Genomic DNA, 21,389 nt, shown 5'->3' on the forward strand with positions numbered 1-21,389 from the left:
TCGAATTAGAATTCATGAATCCTCCGCTCAGACTAACAGGAATCAGTACATCTGAAAACAAAGACACTTCCCCAAAGCCTATAGCTGCAGGGAGAAAAAAAAAAAAACAACTCAACTAAGAATTCCTAGAGCAGCATAGCCAAAATTACAGTTTTATGTCTGTGGATAATATACTTTAATAGATTTGAGTGTCAAAATCCAGTGCTTAGTAGTTCTAAATGCCAAATGAGAACATCAGTCACACTAAGGTTTTAGTCACCAAATTTTCCTTCAGAAAAATGTAGTTCATTTCATTGTAGAATGCACCAGGCTATGGACTCAGCGTTTTGCTAGGTGGAGAGCACAGCAAAATAATATGGAAAATGTCAACCATGATTTATTATTCACTATTTCTCATATCATTGGAACATCAAGCAAAATTACCCTGAAGATAGTAAAATAGATAAAAGGAAATGCTTGTACAACGTGCAGTTAACATGCAGATTTCTTCACATCAGTATGTTATATACACCAGATATATAAATGGGATCAAGAGCTGTTAAGAGGTTTAACAGCATCCCTAACTTGGGAACCCTAAAGCTTCCTCCCCTTAGAAGATGGAGAGTGGACACTGGAGCAAGGACGGTGTCACAATGGTGTATTTTTCTCTTTCCCTAAACTAGAGGAGCATTTTAAGACAAGATATTGGAGCAGGTGAGTCTTTGGTCTGGCCATTTTTATTTTCCCCTAGAAGTTCCACTCTTTCTGTGGCAGTAGCAGATCTATTGCACAGACAACTGGAAGACACCAAACCTTAGGGGAATAAACTCCACTTGGAAAGATCTCTCTCGGCTACTTAGAGAGATGGAAATCTAACACAAACACTTCACAACACCCTCCCTTTTCAGTTTCCCCAGTAACTTTCCAGGGCTAAGGGTGATAAAAGCTGCCCTTTAAACTCTTCTTTGGAAGGTCTGGACAGCCTGGGAAAAAATAACAATTTAACTCCTCTGAACAAAGAAAAAGCCAACTTGATATGGCAAGGGTGCTTACCCCCCTCTCCAGACCGGACTGAAATTTAGAGGAAAAAACCACTGGTCAGTGAATAAAGTGCTCTAGATGGTATGCAGAGGTGACCTCACAATTGGGGAATGTGGTTTAACAGTAGTTTTACAAAATGCTGTATATAGTCATGAGGTTTTGAATTTTCCTCACTCCTCTTTCTGAAGCAGTAGTCCAAAAAAGGCTGTCTCCACTGACCTATATTAGAGACACATGTCATGAATTCAAGCAGGCATCAATTAATCTAGTAAGTACCACACTGAAGCCTTAAGAAGAAGACTGCTATGAGAGGAAAAACGTTTCCTCCAGAAATTTTGCTGTAAATACAGAACACGACCTTGACCTGGAAGAACCTTTGCAGTTAATGTGACTAAAAGTGCCCTCACAAAACTAACAAAAATCCAAACTGCTTTAGGGAAAACAGAGAATAGCAGGAACCTTTAACAGTAAGAACAGCTGCAGAATCACTGAGATCAAAAAAGCCCTCCTGTTAACTCCATACATTGTTCTAGTGAATGCTCTTCTCCTAAGATAAATGCCTTTTCTTTTTCTTCCTTTGCTTCAAAGAGCAGCTGTTTGTCTGAAAAGGCTGCCCAACCAACTGCCCAAACTGCCATAGGTAAGCACCATGAGTCAGAGAACTCAATAAAGTTTGTCTCAAAGAACTATGAATAGTTCAATTAATCAGACTGTCCTTCATCTTGTATCACCATAACTTCACTGAACACCAGCCCTACATCAGGAGGTTATTCATGGCTCTGAGACAAAGAGAGAAATATTTTTTTCCAAATCCTTTGAACAGGCTAAAGGAAAGCTCCAACCCGAACCATAAAATAGGTTTTCCTTGTTAACAAGACAAATCCCATCCTCTCTTCCTTGTTAATTCATCAAAATATCAACACTTCACAAAATCACCTGGGCCAAGTTCCATGATGTTAAAATACAGCTTTGGCTCCTCTACAGATCAGAGTCACTGACTCAAACAGTCCAGTGACAAACCACCATTGGGAATTTCTGCCTTCAACAACATAAAAAAGGGTCACTAAAGGAGGATGAAACGGGACAGGCAGAAGGCACATGACATTGTAAAGCTGTACAGGACACTGCTCACAGTTTTGAGGTTTTCAAGACTAACTCTTCAAAGAAGCCAGGAGAAAGATATCTCTAAGTAGGAGTTAAAGGGTCTGAAATCAACCATAATTACCAAACTCATTCATTATGGAAATTTAAAACACTGTTTGTTGGCTTTTCAGTTTATTCTTTGATGAGCTGGAACAGATTGCACAGCAGACAAGGCAGGAACAGCACATACATGTTCTCAGTTTTCTGTCCCTCCCTTTGTGGTCCTGAATCTCATTTCTTGGAGCAGGAGTGGGGCTGCAAGCTAGTGTTAGCAGTAGCAATTCTGCCTGTTTTCATTTCTGCTCTGAACTGGGAAAGAATCACATGAGCTTCTGTGTAATGTTAGAGTAAAAAGTATTTAATTAATTTAACTGCCTTGTTTTCTCAAAAGGAAATAGAGAAAACCTCATCTCAGCCTCATAATTTAATTCAAACATGCATAATCTCAAAAACATCTTACAGCAACAACGCTGCATGACTCTATCCCCAACATGTCACATCAGACACAGCTGCCATTAACCTTCCTGCTGCAAAGTAGCCTTCATCGTGTTTTGTTTATTGCAATGGGCATCACACACCATCACCTCTCCCACCAGTCCTAGTCAGGTCTGGGGTCCTTTGGAGTACTTCTCCAGTGCAGATCTTTCAAGGATGCTAGCAGCAGCATCATGCTTCCTAAAGGAAAACGCACATCCCAAATTTATCAACCTAAACAAAAATTACCTTGTCCTTCAGTCCTAGAACAACTAAAATAAAGACGTCTTTACTCTTCACAATTTACAATCAGGTTTCCAGTCTTAAGACTGGGAACAGAATAAGTAAAATAAATTACTCTTTGGATTATATTTAACAGGGTTCCTTCAGTCTCCTTCATTCCTCTCTTCAGCTAGACAGTTCTCAAGCACAACAACAAGGCTTCTTCCATTCTTGCAGCATATTAAGATACTGTTTTCTTGCCTAACAGATGCTACTCACAGCTGTTAAAAGTATGTCTTGGTTTTACTGTCCTTCCTTAGCATGCAAGAAGTCTGTATGCATTTGTTCCACTGAACTCTTTCCTGCCTTCATGAGCTACTACATACTCTCAAAATTTATGTATAGCAACCTTAGCAGAATGAGGCAGACAGCAAAGCTTTGATGTCTCTGGTCACATTATAGCAATGCAGAAGACAAAATTAGAGGCAAACTGAGTAGACTAAGTTGTCTCTTCCCATATACTCTATTTACAAAACCTCCTCAGAGCCAGTTTATAAATTAAGGGCTGACAACTGAGCTGTGTCTGGATACCATACCATAGCAAGTGCACTCTTCAGAGTAAGTGACAAGGCTCAGAGGAAGGCTTGATAAACAGTATAATGTTCCCCTGCTGGAATACACTTGATTGCCATTCAATCATCTGACGAGGGTTTCCTACAACATTTTCAAGAGAACACAAAAGGAAAGTAGTTTCCCTTTGGAGGTGAACATTGCTGGCCTTGAAGGCAGGCACAGAAGAGTTGATGCTTGGTGATCACACACACACACCTTCAGGATTTTCAAGAGAGGAAGCTCTTGCATCAGTTAAGGATAAGCTCACAACTACTTTGATTCAATACAGGCAGCAACAAATCACCTGCTTCCACAATGTATGCTGGTACTTTGCTCTTTATGACCAAGATCAAGAATAAAATTATGAATGCCAGTGTTTTAACATAAAACTCTATCAAAACCCATGAACTCACAGAACATCTAGCAGTATTTCTAATCTCTTCAACTGAATTTTGGGAACAACCAATGCTTAGATGGCCCAATTCATTCAATTTTTGTAAGTTATTTAGGGAACAAGAAGGTTGTTCTAGAAGGATATTTTGTCTCTGAGTTTTAGAACAGATTTCTGAAGGAAGAATATGAAGTGTAGCTTTTTCATGTGCTCTTCTCTCAAGAGGACAAAGAAACATGAGGACCCCCATGCCATTTATGAGCTATTAGATATTCCCTGAATGGAGTTTTGCTATTAAAGCAAATTTAGCCTTCTTGCGAATGCAACAAGTGTAAAAATTTTTGCACAAACAACAGTAGTAGAACAATAGTAGAAACTTGTAACTAGTTATAACCATATCCACTCCTGGAAAACATATAAACATTTAATTAGGTTAATGCTACTGTGGTGAAGAGCTACAAGCAAAGTAAGCATTCCACCTTACGCATAGAAAGGTGGGGGAGAAAGGATTGAGATTTCCCAGTTTTATGCAACTCATCTGGCTGGTTAGAAGAACACAAACATATCAAGAAAAGAAATCAATCTCACACATAGCAGGCAGCTTCATGTATAAAACATGAAGAATAAGTCCATCTTGAAAAAGTGTTCATTTTTTTAGTAGAGCACAATAACTGCAACTATAGGTATTACTCCTTTTTCTCTGTGGAAACTCATATTGGCAAATATGCTACTGTTCTCAAAATCAAAAATGGGTTGAAAAGCTTACGAGACATTCCCTTTTGCTTTTAAAATATTTGTATTTCAACTTTCTTCCAAGGATATGGAGAACCCCTAGTGTTTGAAGATTTATTAATAATCTCTAGTAGTCCAAAAAGTCCTCTGTTACTTCTTCAGAAATTCTTTCAAGAATCTTATCCAGACATACCAATTCTAAAGCACATAAACTTAGGCATCTACTGCTGGAAATTTTGTTGTTGATATTAAGGAGAGCATTTTTTCCCTCATCCAAGCAGAATAAAACTCTGCATTTACTGCACACTTCTACCTTTTTTATAAATACATTATCACTGTCTCCTCTTATACTTGCAATAAAACTATTTTTCCTTGAGCATTTCTTTCTTATGAAACCGAACTTTTGGGGCAAACAGTATAAAACTGTTCTAAACAATGCCCAGCCATTCATATTTCTTGCTTTACATGCTTTTCCCACATGGTTTGATTCATAATTACTTCCAGCTTCAAGGAAACTGGCCCTTTTAAAGGCACCAAACATAAGTTTTTGACTTTGTTTGCACTTAACAAATCAAGCAATGAATCAATTCTGTCTAAGCTGCCAGCAATTCTGAATTCTACAATTTTTATCTTCTTCTTCATCAACTGAGACTGTCTAACACAGGAATCCCAAAGTTACATAATAAAGACTCACATGAGAAACCCTGATCAGAATGCCAAAGGATCAAAATTTAAACAAATTGAAATTAACTAAGAAGAGCAAAACAAAACAGAGATGGCAGTTAGATCCCACTCAAATGTGGGAGAGGTTTGATGGATGGACAACAAACAGCTAGGTAACTGAATTGCTATAAATAGCTCAAGTTAATTTTCTTAACTATTCCAAGTGCTCAAACAATACAGAATGGAAGAGAGAGGTAACAGGAGATGAATTAAAAATCTGAAATGAAAGAGAAATAAATAACCAATTGCCAGAAAAATACCAGTGTCATAAAGAATGCTAAGCCTTTAAATAATCTTTCAGAAAAAGCATCATGAGACTCTTGCATGTGATGGTCAGAATCCTTTTATTTAGCCCGTGAGAGACACTCTTAGTCTTGGACAGGACAGGACATCATTGGGACTTCTCACTTCTTTTCTTTTGTCCCTCATTCAAGATTGTATCAATTAAAAAAATACAAATTGAAAAAAAAAGCCAGGGCAGAAAAAAATCCCACAGCACCAGGCATGTGGAAAGTCCAGCATTCCAACACGTTTACTGCTTATTTTTACAGTGTTTAATGGCAAAGTACCACACAAAGACACAAACAGTTTCAAACCAACCTCCCAGCCTAGAAAGAAAATTAGGGGAAGGGGCTCTGTTTCAGTTCTTCATTATTAAAGCTCTGAAGTAAAGAAATTTCAACAAACATAAGTAACCCAATCTGTGTGTTTCTCTAGCCCAAACTCCCTCCACTTTTACAGTCTTCTCAAAGTCTAGATCAAGTTTCATTTGAGTTTGCAGGCTGAAGGTTGTTATTTCTGGCTTTCCCCCCCCAAGACTCAATTTCTTTGTCTTTTCTTTTTAACACAAAGTGGAAACCATCATGAATATTCAAAAAGTCTTTGTTGCACCTTGCAAAACTATTCTATAATAATGAAGAAATATTTAAATACACAACAACACAAAATGTCTAGCAAAACATAAAGCCCATTGGAAAAAATATTCCTTCTTTTAGTTAAGTTCTGCCTAAAGATTCCCAAAGTACACAATATAAAATATATACCAATATAAAACATATACCATATAGTTAACAGAGTGTACTTACATGTTAATATTATGTCATTGTGATCAACCATAGTGATCTTATAACCATTTTTCCAATTGAGAGGGGCAATAACTTTTTATTTCCTATTTCTGCCTTGAAAGAAAATTTTAAGACCCTCTGTTTTCTTAAAGTGCAAAATGGTTCCATGAAACTCAAGTGTATCTTTTAACATTTGTTCAACTTCATAAAGGAGTGGTTCTTCCCCAGTCAAAATCAAACCCCGGGAAGATTTTTCCATCATTCATCAGCTGAGATTTTGACATCCAAGGTTTTGAACTATGGCAGAAGGTGAAAAAATCTACCAAGTTCCTAAGGGGAACTTTCCTCTGTTTAGAAGCATCGAATCCCCAGTATATCTGCTGAAGTCTCCTTGAAAGTAGTTTCTGATAGATGAGTTTGAAAGAGGGGCAGAAGCGGTCACTAAGCTTCCATCCCACTGAGGAAATGACACACCAGCAGAGCAGGAAGGAAATTTACACAGAAGCATAAGAGCAACAATGCAAATGAAGCCCCAAAATCATATAGGTTACAAAAAAGGAATTTTTCATATGCTCAACACAAGTGAATCTACACTTGCAATCTGCCAAGGCAGACTCAAAGCAATCATAAAGATGACTAAACCATGTACTTAGACAATACTAAGTGGCAGAAGAATGACCATACAACCTCCAGGTTGGCCTACTTAATAAGCATTAAATACAGTCTATAATTAACTCCATGTTCATGATCCTTGTTTGGAAATCTCATTTAATTCAATGCAAACATAGATTCTGCTTGGGGAATGATTCAGAATTTGTAGTGAATGAGACTCTTGTTTCTAAGACCTGGCCAGTCTCAAAGAACTACTACAATATAAATATTTAATAATAACAAAAGCATGCAACTCCTTGCCAAGCACAGATGTTAGAAAGTGACTGCAAATCTTGGCATTTGGTGGCACCTAGTCATCCACTAGCTGAGTCACTAATGTGATTGATAGCCTTAAGTTGTTCAGGAACTATTGCCCCCCCCCACCAAGAATTAAAATCTGTGATTTGTATCATAGTTTTTGTATAGGTGTTTTTCTCTACTCAATCAGTAAATATCAGATGTTATCCTTTCAGGTTTTAAAAAGGGTCATGCTGTTTGGGAAAACTCTTTAGAAGGGAGAAATGGATGCAACTAGTCTGTTTCTAAACTTAGTGCATATTTTGTTCTGCTATTCTAATTCTGGTAATGATGTTATGATTAGTACAAACATAACTAAAAGATAAACTCCTCTAGTAACAGATCTTTTTCACTAACCTGGTCCTGAGGAGACTTACATCTTGTTTTGACTAAGGGAACAACTCATTCATAGACTGCATTGCCTATGGAAGTCCTCAGCTTTCCATTCACCCCGTGTGTCATTAACAATCCCCACCTGGATCATCCTGCCCTTTAAAAGCTATTAGACTTTCTAAAGAAGAGCTTTCCTAGGCACACGCACCAGAAAGGAAGCATCTTCTATCTTAATATTCTCCTTTCCAACAAGACTGGTCAGAATATGTCATTTCCACAAAGCATCCATACAGCATCTTTAAAACTGGCCACCCCCTTACAGGTGAGATTCCTGTCCATGCCAGCCTCCTTAATTGCAGCAAGGCATTTATCAGACAAACAGCTCCCACAGAAAACACTATTCAAGTGCTTCCGACTGAATTCCTTCCAAAGTGAATAAATCTGGTTTCATTACCATTTCCATGAATTCAGGGAAAACAAAACCATTACATTCCTGTAACCACAGCAGACTGTACTACATCTGAATAACAGGCCCTGGACGTCTGCAGGGTAGAGGACATTCAAGTAGCAATGCATGAAAAAACTAAAGATGCAAAGGCAAATGGATATATTACTACTTATTTATGTCAAATGTTTTCCTTTGTATGACATTCAAAATGCAAGTCAGAGCACTTAAGGTGTAATGAAGATCTACCTTTGTAGAAAATGTTAGTCTTGCGGGCCATTAGTTCCAATGACATCAACTGACACAGCCAGCAACAGGTTTTGAGCAAAGGAAAGATTAAGGAAAAAAATCCAAAGAAAACTAATTGCTGCCCTAAGTGCTTCAAGTCACACAAGATTCTCACATGCTGTCAATTAAGTGAACCCTATATAGTTATGATTTATGGCAAGATTCCACCAGAATGATTATATCACAACATACACAATTCAATTATTTCTGCCAATAAAGTCATCAGAGCAGAACATATTATCCCTTTCAGCTCTAAGTATTTTTTTTAACCAGAAAGTGCTTCTATGATGGTACCATCTTGACTCAGTCACAGGAAGTATTTTTAACAAACAAGTTCCATTGAATTCAGTCTGTACTTAGAAATTTGGTATCACAAAATTTCTGACGACAGAAGGTGAATTTGGAGAATGGTAGCAAAGTCCTCTAGGCTATCAGCCATTTTTCTTTCAAAATTTCTTATGTTTTCTGGTGTTTTCAGCCATTTTCTGTCTTCCTTGCTAATAATAAAAAACAAATAAACCACACACACACAAAACAACCAAAAAAAAACCCAACAGAATAATTCAGGCCAGAAGTGAAGCCTACAGGTCATCATGTCTACTCTCAAAGCAAGATCAGCTTTAATTCTACAGAGGAAACAAATAAACCACAACAAAAAGAAGAAAAAACAAACAAACAAACAAAAAACACAAACAAAGTAACAAAACAAAACAAACAAACAAAAAAAAAAAAAAAAAAAAAAAAAAAAAAAAACCAAAAAAACCTAACAAAGCTGCAGTTGAAAGAAAAAGATATTTTGCCTACACATAGTACTTGCTCTCTTTGTTCCTTAGGTTAACTTATAGTATATATTTTAATCATGCTGATTTTGCTACAAGTCTTTCTAGAAGCTAACTTTAGGACTTTGAAAAATAAACATATATTTAGAGTACTATATAAATACATATATTTTAAGTAGTAAACAAAATCTTGCTTTAATCAAACTAGTGGACAGCTTTTACAATGGGGAGGTTTTAAGAAAAGAAATCAGTGTTCTGGAAGCCCTCTAGCAGGTAAAAACTTCACTTGGCCTCATACTGAAGAATAAGAAAAAGCAGACCATGCCTTGGGGAGCTGTGATCAAATAGGTAAGTCAGCAAAGAAGGGAAAAAAAGAATGGAACGGAGGCCTGAGGGGAAGGAAGACTCCAGGGGATTTGCTAAAAGCATAATGAAAAGGACAGTGCAAGCAGAAGGAGAAGGAAGACTGAAGCAGTGGTTTGGATGCAGCACAGACTGGGATGCCAGCTGTGTGTGGACAGTCAATGGGCGTGTTCAATAAATTGGACATTACAAAATACACAAAAATAGCATGGAAAAAAACAATCAGTCTAGTTAAAAACTTAAAAAATACTTTTCCCTCTCCAATACCCAGATATTCACTCAAAGGTTACTTACTCACTTCACAATTTTGGATCTCTTTGCTTTGACTTCTACATGTATACATTAAAGGTAATGTATCATGTGAATCTCATCCCACAGTGTTGTATGGGTACACAGACTATTGTCTCTAAATCACTAGGATGTCCCAACACAGAAAATGTAACAAAGAAAATGGGTAACTGTGCCACCAGCATGGGTTCCAGAGAGCAGGCAACAAAAACTGCATAGAACACTACATTAAATGAGACCAGAAGGAAACCTTGAGCTATTGACGCAGTTAACTCTATCCTTCTTGACCACTGAACAAGATACAGAGCCTTTGAAGGGAAATAAATAAACAATCAATCAATATTCCTTCTTTCTCATACACATCCTGCAATCTTTTTGCCATATGTCACTATAATTGAGTTTATGTACCCAGCTGCTTCTGCAAAAGAAGCTTCTACCTAGAGACTCTCTCCTGTCCCAACACACTTCGGACACTTTTGTTTCACTATGGAAGCTCACAGGCTGCTCATCATCACTAAACTGGATTGTTTCACACTATAGGTAAAATGATATTTTCAAAACATGAAAGAATAGGGTTTATATTGACACGACATGTTGTGCAGGGGATGTATTCTCAAGTCATTCAAAGCCACAAGATTGGTTCTGGGCCCTTTTAAGTATAAGGTTTTTAGTAGTGTTTTTGCTCCTAACACCAAGAAATTCGGTCAGGTTGCTGACCCCAGAAACAGGGTCGCTACTGACCCCTAGTGTTCGGCAACCCAGGCTCAAATCGACTGATTTCAGGCAAAAAGCATGAGAAGCATCTTCATCCTTCAGCACTGCATTGTCCTTCTGACATAGCAAGAGGTCCCTGCTTTGTGCTGAAGTTCTTTCCACTCTGTTTTATCAACAAAAATAGTAGTATCCAACTTTAAAAAAAGCAATTAGAAATATAGACTCCAAAGCATCCCAGCAAATGGTAGATCTACATTCCTTCTGCTTTCACACCTGTAATTAATTTTTCATTTGGAAGATTAAGAGAAGGGTACCTAGAGCAGACTGACAGTGGGTATTTATAGTCTCTTGATCAGTTATTAAGGAATTAATGACAGTGAGCCACAATCCAAGCTGTCCTGCAAAGCCTAGTGCAAGAAAAGGAGTTGTAATGGCCAGGTTGCTGCAGGACTTGGCTGTCCCAGGTAGAAGTGTAGAGTCTAGTGAGCCAGCTGCCCAGGTGGCATAAAAGCTGCTTACAATAGAAAGCTGTAACTACAGAAATGAAGAAGAATCCTGCTGTTCTACTTACAATTTTGAGTCCAGGTTCAGGAGAAAGCCCAGTTTGTCATATTCTGGAAAACAAAAGCAAAGGACAAAATATCATAAAAGCTGCAAGAGTCTCCTTTGCAAAAGTCACCAAAACTAAACAGCAGGAAGTCCTTTTAGCAGCTGTTAATACAGATTATTGTTACTTCAAGGTATTCCTAAATTAACATTTCTCAATCTCCAGGAAATACCAGAGCAAGAGAACACATGGGTAACCATTAATTTACAAATCACTAGAATTAATCAAGATATCCAGAGTGATAAAAAGGAAGTATTACTGAAAACACTTACGCAGTGATAAACAAAGCCTTCCTGCTTGCTGTACAAATAATTTTGCCACTGAACTGCATGACAAACATTTCTCCTAAGTTCTGATGTGCAGAGCTTTGAAACTTTTTCTTCATTCCTTGTCTATTTCAACCCACAACTTCATAATCAAGCAGCTCATCTTCAAGAGAAAGTGACTCACAGTGGCAAAAATGCTTCAAGTTGAGGTGCTGCCCAGTAGGAAACTGCAAAGTCCGTTTCTGCCATGAACAGAGGACAGCTACAGAAACAAAACTATCACTCAGAACATCTGTAACTCATGTATACAATAAGCTTTTCATTCAGCATCTCTGAATATACTGTGATCTGTAAATCAAACATTTGATACAAAAAATAAAACTACTGGAGTTCACATAAGATATATAAGAAAAAGGTGCAGCGTTCTTGCGCTGGGTTAGGCTCAGGGGCCTCCTCACACTGAGGACTCCTGGGTCTCACAGCTATACAATAAAAAAATAATACAGAGAACTAAAAGATAACCCAATTAGAGATTAAAAGAAACAACAAGAAAAACAATTCTCATAAGCTTTTAGAGAAAGAGCTCATTGGAAAGACAAGATTGCTTTTCTCATGAGACACCGCCAGAATTCCTGGTGCAGTAGTTTACCTCCTAAGATCACAAGCTTTTCACACTCCCATTTATCAGCAGAACAGCAAAGCCTAAACATGTACCTCAGACACAATGATTGCATCGGATAGGTCAATGTAAACTGTGCCACTGGTTTCAATCCCATTAAGATTTAATTCCTGAGCCAAGGGATGTATTCCATTTGACATCACTAAGGTAACAGAAGCTGCAGAACACATGCATGCTTGATATTGGCACATACTGTCTGTTCCCTGCCAGCACCCAAGTGCCACCCACCATCTCCACTCCACCTGTGCATCTCTCCTCCACTTTCCACATACTGACACTTCTGTTTCCCCCATGTGCTGCTTTCCTCATAATTTCTTCACAGTTTATTCCTCCTACAAGGAATTATGTCCTGTACAACCTCACCTCCTCCACCTGTAGGATTGTGCATGGGAAGTTACCCGTTTTGGAAAAAGAAACAGGCCTTCAATTTTTATTTACCATTTTGACTCCCAAACCCAACATCTGTACTAAGCAAACAGCAACAAAGATTTTATTTTTTTTTTAGTAACTCTTTTTCTAAAAACATCTACAGACACTGACCCATCTCTCATCAGTCTTACCTCATTCAAACCAACATTCCCTGCTTCCCAACAGGAAATACAAAAAGCGGAAAAGCAATAAGAGATATATCACCTCATAACTACAACGACATCCTGGAACTTCTATTAACTGAGCACTTTATTAGCTTTACAACCAAAGCACCAGAACACAGACATGAGCTAAACGCTGAGGACAGACCTCCACTGCAATGTTTCACAAGATTTATCTTCTGTTTGTCACATGTGTTTCACCTTCCCTAGGCTTTAAGTTTTGATGTGCACTGATCTTTAATGAAAGAGATACAAAGTAATTTTTAATTATATGTCAACTACCTTGCAACAGGCACTTTGCAAAAAAAAAAAAGTATTATGAAACAAAACTTTTCTGATTTCAAACCAGATGCACAGGTATGTTCTTGATTTTCAGTAGGGTGTAACTATAATTTCAGGCTGTAACATCAAACCAGAAGCAGCCATGCCCCATCCTCTCCTTGGTGTGTGAGATGTGCAAGCCAATGCAGGCAGGGAAATGCTGCCCTCACCACGGGTCATCTCACATTCATGGGCACTTTTAAAAGTCAGCATTACTATTAGTTTGGAAATGAATCTCTATCACATGCTGCTCCCCCAGGAAAGACACCAGGACCCCCTAAAATTACAGATTCAAAGTCGTCTTCCTTTTTAGCAAAAATCAGTGTCTTTCTACAGACTTTCTGTCTTTCTACAGATTTCCAGTGTCATTTAGCTGTATCACTACAAATGCAGAGGCCAAAAGTCAGCCCACAGGCCAGCTGGAAGCAGCCTGGATTCACAAAAACAGACAAAGTCCCAAATGTCTGATGAAAGTCAAACACACAGGGCCCAGCTGCAGGAAAAGGCAATCCTTGTCTGGAGTTATGTATCTAAATTAAAACAAGATGAAACACAGATCCACTAAATCAAAGTACAACTGAATCTAAAACACAATTTGGTCAGGGTGTGATGATTACAGGAGAGGAACTGAACTGATCACACAGCTCAAGAAAGGGGCAATCCCATTCCTACCCTGTCCACCACTGAAAATAGAGGTGGCAATAGCCTGCCTTGGCACTCACACCACCTCTTAGTGCCCTTACAGGTTGCTTCCTCCTTCCATAACCTTAGTTTAAAGCCCTCCTCACCAAGTTAACCACTTGATATACAGAAATATTTCTCCTGTTTTTCATGTAGTGGGATAAAGAAGTGCTGGAATATTGGAGAAAACAGAACAAAATAGTTAAACAGCAAGGTAAAAAGATTCCAGCTTCTCCAGCAAAAAATCAGCTTGGACCAGCTGGCCCTGTTAACTGAAGTTTGATGTTGGCCTCTACCAACAATCTCATGATGACCCTCCCTCAGCACCCCAATCATTAGGAGGTCTCTGCTCTGAAGGACAATGCAGAGCCACTCACAGGTACAGTCTGGAGAACTCTCTTCCCATTTAAGCATGTTGGTAGGTCTGATCCAGCCCAGGCCATGTCTGACCCACCAATTTCCAGACAAGACACCTCTATGGTTGTGGGGGACAGGATCTGTTTCTAAAGCAAAAAATGAGTAAAGGTAATAAAAAACATCGTTTGCATCCCCTTGAAGAACATAATGGAGTAATCTGAACAAGACTTTATATTATCAGCCCACAGAAGACTGAAAGGCCCATGAAAGATAAAAGTAACATTAATTAGAAGAGCACAAGTCAATCTAAAGATCACAGTAACTTGTGCTAAGGAGCTACAGATCTCAGGTGACAATGTGGTACAGCAGTGCACAGAGACACAGAAATGAACAAACATGGGAAATGAAGTTTCATTGTGCCCCATAAAAACAAGTCATCTTAGGTCAAAAACAAAATGCATTTCTACATTTCCAGGAAGATTAGAACTGAATAAGAATCTAAGAACTGACAACAATTTCATAATAAAGCATGTAATTGGGATTACATGAACAGAAATAGAGCCAAGCATAGCAATTTCTATAAATTATGCAAATCCTGTGCCAAATTCAATGTTGGCGTTAGCACGGAAATTCCCCCAAAGAATCCAACAGAAATCCAGCTACCAGGCTGCAAGTGAGAGATGCATTGTCTCATGTCTGAAAACTCCATGCAGACCACCCAGGAAGCCATAAAGCCAGTGTACAGTATCTAGCAAGTATTCAACTTGCCTTTTGCATCTGCAGCCAATATTGCTATACAGAAGCAAAATGGACAAATTTTCCCCCTTACGCTACTAGTCTGAAATCAACAATCCAGGAATTAACTTGGCATAGTGGTTCAATCCTTTCAATCTACCTGTAACCAATTTCACTGATGACTTGAGTACTAACACTCTTAGCAGCCAGCTACTTAGAAGCACAGTACAAATAACTTTGTCTTCAGAAATAGAAAACTGAACTTTTTTTTTAAAGATGGGCTGTATGCAGTTATAGCTCTGTGTTTAACCAGTAATTGCAAGTACAGGAGGGAAGGCAAAAGATTCAATTCAATATTTTATTCAAAATATTCATGTTTGTCAAAGAAATCAGTATAATTCTCAAGAGATAGAAGTCCTATCAAGGATGCTCAGACCACCCTGATTCATTTCATCCTGTCCAGTGCATTTTGGTCTCTGCAGAGCTGAGGATCCAACTGAGTCAAGCCTTGTTCACTATTCACATACAAGTTCTACATCTGCAGCAAAGGCCACAGGTAAAATGACTTACGCTGCAATGAAAAAGGCCAAACACATCACATTCACCTTGGACTAAAAAAAACACATATGGATAGTTATAAAAGTTCAGTCAATGTAAAATAATTCTGCTAGAACTCAAGAGACAAGAAAGAATTAATGAAAAAAAATCATGTTAAATAGATCAACTGAAAAGGACAAAAGAAAGCTTTTATTTCAGGGTTAAAAAAATACCAGTCAGGATAACTGAGCAACAATCAAAGTACTGGATAAACAAAGACTTAATGTTGCATCCTTTCCTTAGGATTTTCACTTTAACCTCTGATGGAATTTACTTCACTTTAACCCGTGATGGAATTTACCGATGAAAGCATTATCTTCTATTTAAATAACCAGGGAATAAAAAAGACTGCAAAGGCAATTTTATAAGTGGTAAAGCTGAGGCCACCTGAGTTTCTCGGCACAGTGGATGGATGAATGCAGGTCTGTGTTTCAGTTTCCTCCTCACCCCTACTTACACTTTTGCATATAAATTTATCAACCTTCTTCTCCATGTTGCCAAGTGACATCAAGAAAACACCAAGAAAACTGGTAAGACAAAGCCCAGACCCTGGTGCCTTTCCCTGCTCTGTAACAAGACACAGAAGAAGCAGAAGTGACACCTGCAAAGCTAAGTGCTCACCCTTGCCCAGCACCAGAAGTTTACCTCACCAATCAGCATCTGCACATCCTAATAAAATGATAGCAACCTCCAATGGTAGAAAAACAACTGGCTGCTTTAAGCTGAATTTAGGAAAGACTCTGACAGGAAGATGAAAAATTTCCTCCTATGATCTGCATATGCCCTTTTGCTTTTCCCAGGAAGTCATCTGTTTCAAGCCAGACTACAGCCTTTGTTAAACTTGTTCCATTTACTGCCATGAGTCTACTCGGCAAGTTGAGTTAATGCTGCCCTACTGAGTCTCCCAACATACTTTTTATTCCATAAATTGTATCATATTTCCTAATAAAAGTCAAGAACAATATTAACAAAACAGTAATCTATATTGGCTTTAAGTGACTTACAAGATGTGCTGATTAGCTGCAAAGAGATGTCACATAAGAGAGAAAAATCACATTGAAATACTTTTAATTTGAGGCATTCATTAACCCACTTCTTGACATTTGCACCTCAACTCATTCACAGCTGTACTTTCAGCTGGAGGAATACAGCATTAATAAGAAGACAGATGATGATGCTGAACACACTGGCAAAGTCACATAAGAACTATGAAACTGCTTCATGACAGTCACTGGCAAAGATTCAAGCAGCTCCTAAAGTCTACACTCAGAAAAATAAAGAACGAAGTAGAACGTCATTAATCAAAAATGAAAAGGGAAAAACATTTTTGCAGAAAAAAAAGCCACTAAAACCAGCAAAGAAAATACATATATTTCCCTTTTTTTTTTCTTTCTGCCTTACAGGAATGAAGAAATATACAGCATAGTAAGTTCATCTCTCTTTTTGCATCATTATCACATACTGCTAAGACAAATGCAATTTGGGTGAAAAACCCCAACATGCTAGAACCACATCAGCTCCAAACATTAATAAAAGTTGCTTTCCTCAAACCAAGAACATCTAAACCTGATTACCACTGATCTGAAAATCCAGGCAATATCAGAGTTTGCACTGTAAACATCTGTACTATCAGAGTATCATTGAAAAATCAAATAAACAGCGAGGAATCTTCTGCAAGTCGTCAATGTTTTTCTCTTATGCTAGGAATCTATCACTACTCTAACAATTTGATACCTCATTCAGTTGCATTTCTATTCCTGGCCTCCATCCATATCACTCTCCATCCAAAACGTAGGCAAGTAGTCACCAAATTCACTCTGGAGTTGTATTTGGTAGGACAGACACAGAGTTATTCTCATCCTTCACAAAACGGTTATTTGAGCATCTTTAGCAGCTGAATGAAACAGAGGAAGTTTCCTTCATAGTTCTTACAGCTTCTCCCAAAATGGTTATGGACTTTGACTTAAGGAATCACTAACAGCAAACTCCTAAATAAGTACAGATTTAAATTCTCAGATGAGAACTCCACTCTCGGTGTGAACTCAGCATTTGGAAGCACGGTCTTACATGTGGACTTTCACAACCACATAAGCTGCAGCAGATACACTAGTCTAAACCACAGTTTAGAAATCCAGAAGAGTTAATACATGCAAATAATTTGAGCAAGACCTAGATAACACTTGGTTGCTTGTAATGTTGGAACTAGCACATTTTAAGCCTGCAGTGAGAATATAAATCAGTGGTCATACTGCAATCAAACGTGTCTAATGAGAGCATAAGCCTACAACGCAAAGGTATTCAGTGTTTTCAGCAAGCACAGTAGCATCTGGTAAACTTGCACATCCAGTACACTCCTGTCCAAGACTTACAGAAGAAAAATTTAGCTTGCTGTCAGACACTGGAGGAAAAAGTCTTGAATAAAAATAGCAGGGGTATAAATCTAACTTTCAAGGTTCAATGTTTGATTTGGTAGCAACAAAGTAAAACAAAGCAACTAGAGAGGAAAGAAAAAAATAAAAGGAGCACTAGCTGTCTATGGCGAGTGAATGAAATCTAGGTCTTCTGAAAGACCCTGTATCCTGATTGTTTCCCCAACTTCAGAGCATGACACCCTTCTTTCTGAAAGGGTTTCAGCAGAAACACTAGCCTAGACATCACATCAAACACTAATCTCAGCTGCTCAAGCTTTATCTTTCAAGGGAACAGACAGCCATGAAGAGAATTATAAAAACATCTGGACTTGCAAAGGCTGGACCACAGCATGAACCTCACGGTTCAGCCTCACTCGAAGCACATTTGGCTCGCATGTCTTCTACCCAATAATCTCCTATGAAGCATTACATTAAAGCTCCATAGCCAGACAAACTTCTGAACACTCAATTCAGAAAGTTTATCCAGAAAAACCTAGACAGTGTCATTAATCTGAATTGCATAAGGACAGATTCCCAGCATTTCTGAAAACTGAGACTTGCATGTGGGACAAAGTTAAGGACAAAGCCAAGATAAGGACAAATAGTCAATTCAAGTATGATACAGAAGCTGCAACAAGACATTGTCCTTCAGATGGAATGATTAACAAGTACCAAACAGCACTTCTAAGCCATTTAATATGCAAATGTAAGTACCAGTTTTAAGCAGCATAAAATCTTAACAGGGAAACTATTATTCTCAACTGGTTTTGACTAGTAAAGAAAAAAAGTATATGTAATTTTATGTTTCAAAGCATATAACTTTAGCTGAAACATCACCTACTGGGAATGGCTGGGCCTGGAGCTGCCATGGTTTCTGTGGGTTCTTTCTGGGCTCTGTCTTTTCCTGGGTCTGCAGCAGGGTGAGATGGGATGGACAGCGGAAGCACAATAGCCACAGTTTTTCTCTCTCTCCTTCCTGTTCAACAAGGAAAGCTATCCCTCAGTTGGACAGACATCACACATCTTGACATCTTATTACACAAACCAGTTCAGAGCAAGGTGAAAATTGTAGCACAGTAAGTGCAAAGTACTAAACACAAGAGCAATAGACATACAGCTTTCTCAGAAATTTCTGAGCCTCCCTTCTCAAATATATGAGTTTTCTTCACATTTCTTCTATGAAGAAAGTCAGTCTTTTTGCAGTGAAAGGGTTTACAAAAGATCAAGCCTTACTGTCTCAATTCCTAACCGATCCAAGCTTGAGTTGTAAAATGCAAGCAGAACAAAGACCAGTGCTATTAAAACAGATGCAGGCAGTCCAATGGCTCACATGAGCCTGTCTCCATCCTCCATATTAACAGAGCTCCAAAAGACACAGAGCAGTCGAACTGTTTTTCATCACTAACTTTACTTTCTTATTGGTAGAAACATTTATGGTTAACTCCATAGATACAAAATCTGCAACTAAAATTCAAGCAAGGGTATCTCAAACCTATGCAACTTCCTCCCTCCTTCTGTGGATTAAAGAGACCACCACCCAATACAGGAGGCAGGCAACAACACCTTTCAGTTATGATATATTAATTAGTAAGAGAGAATTAATAGAGGGTTTCTTCCCCCCATATGCACAACAACATATCCATTTTGCACCCTAGAGATACTCCCACATCAGATCATGCACTGATAATGATCTGTTTCCAGATATAAGTTTTAGAGGAGATACAGGGAGAGCAGAAAAAGTTTGAGGTGTTTTAAACAAAGTAAATTATTACCACTAGTTCAGGGGTTAGTAAATTAGGTATATGTTCAAGCTTCAATGTTAGTGTCAGGCAGCAGGCTCTCTTTCAAACTGTGCAGGCAGAAGACAGGTGCTATGTTGGAAGGCAGCATGTTCCCCCTATCAACCTAAGAGAAAAGACTGGCACGTGAGATTAAAAAAAAAAAAAAAAAAAATCCAAGTGAAGGTTTTGTCTTTTTTGGAAGACAATAAATATCCCCATCTTTTTAATGTTAAGGGGTTTAAAGTTATAAGAGCAACTTGCACTTCATATATCATTATATACACACTGTAAACTGAATTTCATCAAGTACCATGCTCACTATGACGTGCCTTGGCTGAAGCTTTCACATCATATACAGCCAAATGGAGAGTTACTGATCTAGTGAAGTGCCCCCGACACAAAAGAATTTTTTTATTGTAGGTCATGCTTAGGTTCCAAAGGAAATGAGATTGGGAAGGATTTGCCCTGGGGTTCGATAATGCTGGTCAATCTCCACCCAAAAAAAAAAAAAAGTTTCCAGTCCTATTGGTTTAGTTATGACTTTTGCCTTCTCCTTCCTGGAAGCATTCCTAATGTCTTTCCCCAAATAACTCAACTGTTTGTTTAGCTGGGAATCTATCCTAGTAGCATGAAACAGTTTTTCTTCAGCTGGTGGTGACATCATCTTAATGTCTTTCACATGAGAAGAGAAGCACAAACTGCATCATCAACATGTGGCCAGGTCATTTCCTCACTGGGTAAGGGAAGAAACCTGCAGGTTAATCCTTGTGTTGTACTAAGGCTCTTAAAACTCCCACTGCACTTAGGAAAGGACCTTTTTACCCTTTAGCTAGATGGTCGATTCCCACAGAAGACTGATTCAGTGTCCTGCCTCCCAACATGGCTACCATGTCCAATTAAGTAGAAGCCTTGTCATGAGCTGGGAGATAGAGAAGAAGGCAATGTTGTACCTGAGCCTATTGTATGTCCAACGGAGTCAAAGGAAAGAACCACTGAATCTGTAACACAAGAGTACAAGTTCATTTTCCCCTTTTTCTCAGCACCATTTCTTGCTGTAACATTTTTTTTTTTGTTATTTTGCTTAAGCAATTCCTTGTGCACCCCTCTGCCAGGAAGCAGAACAACTTCTTCAACAACCAGACAAAATAACAGGCACCTAGCAAAGGCAGAACAACGGAGTCCGCAATAAATCACAGTGCTGTTAACCAATGAAGTACCTATAATTCATTGAAAATAATTTCATTTTATGTCTAATAACCTTGGTCAACTGAATCCTAACATGCTTTGACTGTTGGCCTAGAGAGTTTATTCTTATCAAATGTATTACCAATATTTTGTCCCCACTTAGGGACCTTGCCTGCTATGATCAGTTCTTCCCTGACATGGTTTGCCAAGCCAAGCACTTTGTGCTACTTGCACTCCATGCTCACCATGTTTTCCACATCTTTACTCACAGTAGTGGCTTCCAACTCAATGCATTTCAATTCAAGACTATCTTTTCACCTTTGCTCTATATGCAGCACATGTGCCAAGCATCAAGAAAATATAACCTCTCTACTTGATACCCTTTTATTTTTCTATCTGGGAATCACAACAATGGTTTTATCCATGACTCCAGTGACAACTATGGCTCACCAGTTAATGCCTGACGCTTTTAGTCACTGTTTCATATGATGGGGCACCCTTTGCTTCACTGTGGTTTAGAGATCCTAGTTTTTATATATGCAACTTGACATCTGGCCACATAGAAACCTTCGCTGCCTTCTTGCACTCAGCTCACCCCATGACCCAGATTCCTTTATTAATAATTAATTTTCCTCATATA

General features: G+C 38.4%; 1 protein-coding gene across 8 annotated transcripts in view; it reads right to left on the reverse strand.

Moving 5' to 3' along the window:
* ST3GAL3 (ST3 beta-galactoside alpha-2,3-sialyltransferase 3) overlaps positions 1–21,389 on the reverse strand; it is a 175,970-nt gene that overhangs the window by 116,047 nt on the left and 38,534 nt on the right. For 6 of the 8 annotated variants that reach the window (XM_083868003.1, XM_083868001.1, XM_083868002.1 and 3 more), the window contains exons 3-5: positions 20,515–20,562; positions 18,625–18,759; positions 11,111–11,153 (exon numbers count right to left, since the gene is read on the reverse strand). In XM_083868003.1, coding sequence (XP_083724129.1) covers positions 11,111–11,153; positions 18,625–18,759; positions 20,515–20,562 — 226 coding nt within the window. The remainder of the gene's footprint in view (positions 1–11,110; positions 11,154–18,624; positions 18,760–20,514; positions 20,563–21,389) is intronic. The other 2 variants (XM_083868004.1, XM_083868006.1) reach the window with 2 other exon arrangements.

This window comes from Zosterops lateralis (genome assembly GCF_965231275.1).
Source record: "Zosterops lateralis genome assembly, chromosome: 9".
In the NCBI taxonomy this organism is placed as follows: Eukaryota; Metazoa; Chordata; class Aves; order Passeriformes; family Zosteropidae; genus Zosterops; species Zosterops lateralis.